This window comes from Oryctolagus cuniculus, chromosome 3, assembly GCF_051225735.1.
Source record: "Oryctolagus cuniculus isolate XC-2025 breed Fujian yellow rabbit chromosome 3, ASM5122573v1, whole genome shotgun sequence".
Lineage (NCBI taxonomy): Eukaryota > Metazoa > Chordata > Mammalia > Lagomorpha > Leporidae > Oryctolagus > Oryctolagus cuniculus.
Window position 1 is genome coordinate 5,897,105 of NC_142869.1, and position 6,000 is coordinate 5,903,104.

General features: G+C 45.7%; 1 protein-coding gene across 1 annotated transcript in view; it reads right to left on the reverse strand.

The window, feature by feature from the left end:
- UGT1A7 (UDP glucuronosyltransferase 1 family, polypeptide A7) overlaps positions 1-5,110 on the reverse strand; it is a 148,716-nt gene extending 143,606 nt beyond the window's left edge. Inside the window, 1 exon segment of the mRNA NM_001195629.2 lies at positions 4,256-5,110. Coding sequence (NP_001182558.2) covers positions 4,256-5,110 — 855 coding nt within the window.
- Positions 5,111-6,000: the final 890 nt, after the last annotated feature.

Below are 6,000 nucleotides of genomic sequence, written 5' to 3' on the forward strand. Positions count from 1 at the left end.
CAGGAGGCTTCTACCACACAGCAATAAGGCCCCAGAAAGGTATAACAGAGACAATGGACCGTGGTCAACCCTGCAGACAGTTAAGAGCTAGGCAAGACCCCTCCCCCAAGAATGGTAAGTACAAGTTTACTTGAAAAGGTTCATGGTGAGGCCAGCATGGTGGAACAGTGGGTTAAGCTGCCATCTGCAGTGCCAGCATCCCATATGGGCACCAGTTCAAGTCCTGGCTGCTGATCCAGCTCTCTGCTATAGCCTGGGAAAGCAGTGGAAGATGGCCCAAGTCCTTGGGCCCCTGCACTCAAGCAGGAGACCCAGAGGAAGCTCCTGGCTCCTGGCTTCAGCCTTGCCCAGCCTTGGCTATTGCAGCCATTTTGGGAGTGAACCAAAGGACGAAGGATCTCTCTCTCTTCCTGTCTCTCTGTGTAACTCTGCCTTTCAAATAAATAAATAAATTTTTTTTTATTTGCCAGGCAGAGTTATACAGTGAGAGAGAGAGAGACAGAGAGAAAGGTCTTCCTTCCATTGATTCACTCACCAAATGGCCGCTATGGCCAGCGTTCTGCCGATCCAAAGCCAGGAGCCAGATGCCTCCTCCTGGTCTCCCATATGGGTGCAGGGGCCCAAGCACTTGGGCCATCCTCCACTGCCTTCCCAGGCCACAGTAGAGAGCTGGACTGGAAGAGGAGTAGCCAGAACTAGAACCCGGCACCCATATGGGATGCTGGTGCCGCAGACAGATGATTAACCAAGTGAGCCACAGTGCTGGCCTCAATAAATAAATAAATCTTTTAAAGAAGAAATTCATGAAAAATGGAATGAAAATCCAAGTTTAGGGGCAGGTGTTTGGTATAGTGGTCAAAATGCAGGGAAGTGCGGCTTACCCAGAAGACATGTGCAGTGGGCAACGGTTCTACTGCAAGGGCTGTGTCTACAACTCTGCAGCGGGCTTGCAGCAATATGAGTGGTGGTCCCAGGAGCAGGGGGAGTGGCACAGGCTACTCCTCCTCCTCGTGAAGGGCCCTCCACGATCAGCTCTTTTCGCACCTCCACTTTGACTTCCAAAGTGTAAGTCACAGTCCGAGCTATGTCTATTTCATCACGGCTACATCCCCAGCACTCAGCAAAGCACAGAGTCTCTCGATAGATTCTTGTGAAATGAGGACCCTTCACATTAAATGATGACTAGCAGCCAACCGCAGGTTATTCTGTAACACCATCAGAAACAACTGAAATCTACCAAGGGAACAGTCGATGATGTAAATCAAACCCAGGCTGGGCAAAGTTCACTGCATGGAACATTCCCAAAGGGTCAAGGCAAAACATTTCCCAAGAGCTCTGCTGTCTTCAGAGGGAGGCAGTCATGTGTAGAGGCCAGGCACATGGGCTGTGAAGTCAGTACAACCGGGCCTGTTGCACATGAATGTTCAGAGCAACACTATTCATTGGGAAACAGTCAAAACACCCACCAACAGATAAAGGATAAACAAACTGTGGCAAATCCATACATGGAATGCAATGCAACCATACAAAGGGACAGAGTGCTGACTCATACTACAGTAAGGATCAACTCTGAAGCTAGGTGAAGATGTTAGTCACAAAGGACCACATACTGCAAGACTCTATCTCCAAGAAAAGCCACACAGACAAAGGCCACTTGGGATGGCAGCATCCCATACTAGAGTGCAGTTCAGCATCTCCACCTCTGGTCCAGCTCCTGGCTAATGCTCCTAGGAAGGCAGTGGAGGATGGCCCAAGTGCATGGGCCCCTGAGACCCACATGGAAGAGCTGGAGAGAGTTCCAGGCGCTTGAGTTTGGCCCCCAGCCCCAGGCATTGCAGCCATTTGTGGAATAAACCAGTAGATGGAAATCTCTCTCCCCTCCCGGACCCCTACTCCTGCAAGGTCTGTCGATCCCTCTCCTCCTCACTCTGCCTTTCAAATAAATAAATAAATCTTTTTTTTAAAAGAGAAGAAAATGAATTCCCAAGGCTGGGAGAATGGGGGGAATTGAGAAGTAACTGCCAACGAGCCTGGGGTGTCTTTTGGATTGAGGCAAAGTTCCTGGAATGAGCTAGTGGTGAATGTTGCCTGTGTCTGACTCTGCTGAAGAACACTGAACTGTACAGTCTAAAAGGATGAACGTTAAGGTCTGAGAATTAAACATCAATTTTTTTAGAAAGAAGGACGTGTGGGTTGAACCCTTTATGGAAGTTTAGAAGAAGGAATAGCGGCTACAGGTCTGTGTCTCCTAGACAGTAAAACTCACTCCAAGGCTGCTGTGAGGAAACTACGAAGCTGGTGCCCGAGTAGAAAAACAAATCAGAGAAGCCAGGCTGCAGGGAAGCAGATCAAAAGGGCACAGATGCTCAAAATATGATAAAGGTGCATTTCAATACACTGGATAAAGACTGCATTCTTTGCTAAATGATGTGGGACAATGCACTATTGGTAGAGAAAAAAATAAAATCAGATCCTTCCAGTGTACAGTTTAAAGTTCTCATTATAAAAAAATACTACTAATATCAGAGGAATTAAAAACATTAAAACATGATGTGCCATAAAGATTCCTATGTCTCAGGTTTAGAAAGAGCTAAACAAGTCGAAATCCAGAAAAAAAAAACTGAGGAAAAATTAACCAATCTAACCCAAACATGAAAATCCTGTAGGAAAAATGATGAAGAAGAGCCCAGGAAATAGTCCTAATACTCAACAGGAGTAGAGCATTTCCTGAAACAAATGACCCTACAAAAATAATTTTAAAATGTGACTATATTATTCACAACACAGAATATAAAAATGGTCAATATATCCATGAAAATAGGAAAATTGATGCAGGTACACAGAATTCTTTTGCCCAGAAAATTAACAAAAATTTAAAAGTTTGAAAACCACCGGTTGCCACAGACATGGACAAACTAGAATTTCCATATGCTGCTAACCAAAGTGCAAGGCTGTTCAGAGTGAGGGAAGCGACTTGAACATTTACTGAAATGTCATCTGAGCATGGCATTTGGCCAAGCAACAGTGTATCTAGGATGCTTGCCTGCTGAGTTAAGAGTGAGGGATCGGTGCCATGGCGCAGTAGGTTAATCCTCCACCTGCGGTGCCAGCATCCCATACTGGTGCTGGTTCTAGTCCCGGCTGCTCTTCTTCCAATCCAGCTCTCTGCTGTGGCCTGGGAAAGCAGTAGAAGATGGCCCAAGTGCTTGGGCCCCTGCACCCATATGGGAGACCGGGAGAAAGCACCTGGCTTCTGGCTTCAGATCAGTGCAGCTCCAGCCATTGCGGCCATTGGGGAGTGAACCAACAGACGGAAGACATTTCCCTCTGTTTCTCCCTCTCACTGTCTGTAACTCTACCACTCAAATAAATAAATAAATCTTTAAAAAAAAAGAGTGAGAATCTAGGAACATCAGAATGTAGAGAAAATATTAAAGAATGCTTAGTACAGCCTTGTTCACAAAAGTAAAAAGTGGAAAACCCTGAATACCAATAGCAGTTGGTTGAAGAGAAAACTGTGATTCACCCAAAGTAAAGATGTTTGTGTAATTGTTACAGGTGTGTGTAAAGCTGTATGCATTGGACTGTAAAGATGTCTCTGGGGGCTGCAGCAGTGGCCCAGCAAGGTGAAGCTGCCGCCTGCTGCACCTGCAATCCGCATAGGCACCAGTTCAAGTCCCTGCTGCCCCACTCCCCATCCAACTCCCTGCTAATGTGCCCAGGAAAGCATCAGAAGGTGGTCTGGAGATCAGAAAGCAACCTAAAAAAAAAGTCATCTCTGTTCTATTGGCAAGTGAGAATGGCAAGGTACAAACAATATGTCCAGCTTGGTGCTAGATTTTGATACAGTAGGTATCAGAGTTTCCATTAGATACATGTGTACATATATACAAATCTTAAAAAATTGGAAAAGATATTATAGGGGTGATGAAAGCATTTTTTAGGAAGTCAGCATAGGAATAAAAAAAAAAGGGGGGGGGACTTTCAGATCTCACTGTGTTTTGCATTGCTTTGCAAAACCAGTATCAAAACAAAGCCTAGAAATTATATACAATTTTATATGTCATATATACATCCATATAAGCTAAAGCAGCAGGATAAAATTTGCTAACACACCCTTAAAGGAATTGGCCAAATAACTCATTATACCAGAAAGAAACTCTGACTGCAACAAAGGTAAATGACTAATCAGAGGAATAAGAAACCTTGTGAGTTTTTTTAAGTATCAAAACCCAGATACAGGAAGACAACTCACCTTCGACAAAGGTTTCCCCTGCTGGCAGTTGATGCCGCCAACGTAGACCATGTTGGGCATCACAGGCTTGGGATGTTCCAAAACAAAGTCAGCTCGTAACAACCAAATTGATGTGTGGCTGAAGAGATCGTAGGGTGTGACATGCGTTTCGAGAACTTCAGAAGCAATTTCTAAGGTGCTTTTGAAAAAATAGGAGCATATTAAGCGCTCCTCCAAGTGGATGAGAAGGTTCCAAATTCTCTCCTTGAAGGTCATGACATCTGAGAATGCCAACCAACTTCTGGGCACGTAAGAGAGAGGATAAGGGCACTGCGTAGCTTCCTCAAGGTAATGGCAAAATACGCCCCTTCCAAAGACCACGGAGGGCAGTGAAAAGTACTTGGCAACAATTAAGCCACACATATCAAAAGGGTCCAGGAACACGGCATCAAATGAATTCTGCTTTATATATTCCACTAATTTTTTGTCATTAAATAAACTCCTACAATGTGAAAAAATGATTTCAAAAATACCTCTGGAAGAACCCGTTATTAAGTGAAATAAATTATTCTCCCGAATTTTCCATTGAGTTTTGGCAAAAACCATGAATTCACGATTGAAGTCCTCAAGAGTGTGAGACGTCGTGTAGGTCTTCATTGTACAATTCAGCGATTGTCCCAGTTGCCAACTCACCTCTGGGATGACTACAACCACCTCGTGCCCTCTCTGGATGAGTTTCTCCACGACCAAGCGCATGGTAAACCAGTGGCTCCCATCCATGGGAACCACCAGCAGCTTGCCTGCCTCGCCAGCACCAGAAGTCAGCAGCAGACACACCCATAGTGGAAGGAGGCCACTCACCACCGCAGGCGCCATGGGTAACCGCAGCCCTGAGCAACGCACCTGCTGGGAGTCCAAGCTCAGTACTACAGTAGGTGGAAGAAACACGGGCACAAAACCTGACCCAGGGAAGGGCATGTATTCCTCTAGCTTAAAATGAAAAGCTACACCCACTGCCAATGATTTACTTGGGAAAACAATAATTAATGAGGAGCATTTGCTGAGGTGCTCATTTGTGTATTTTCCAGGCAAGAGCAGCTTTGAACTATGCCCGGGAAGAGCTCACATCCTGGGTTGAAATGTGAGGTTAGAAAGTGTTATTAAGCAATGCTGTTGGCCTTTGGAGACTCAGAAATATTAAACAGAATATGAATTTGAATAAAGCCACTTTTCTGCCACTGGACCCAAATTTAAATGGGGGTTTTATCCTCGAACTATCACAGGCTCTTTCCCCAGAAAGAAATTGGTTTCTCTCCCAGGTTCCAAGTGGGAAAGGGACTGGCTTCTTCCTGGACAAGTGACCCTACTGCTGGAAAGGTCCCTAATTTGGGCATAGATCCAAAACTCAGGCACACAAAGCACAGTGGCTTTCAAAAAATCCAACTCAAACAGGGGACGTCATGAAACATAGTGATTGACTATGCAAAATCAAAGTGAAAGAAAGTATTCTGAGAGCAACAAGATTCAAGTAACAGGCCGGCGCCACGGCTCAACAGGCTAATCCTCCACCTAGCGGCGCTGGCACACCGGGTTCTAACCCGGTCGGGGCGCAGGATTCTGTCCCGGTTTCCCCTCTTCCAGGCCAGCTCTCTGCTGTAGCCCGGGAGTGCAGTGGAGTATGGCCCAAGTGCTTGGGCCCTGCACCCCATGGGAGACCAGGATAAGTACCTGGCTCCTGCCATTGGATCAGTGCGTTGTGCCAGCCA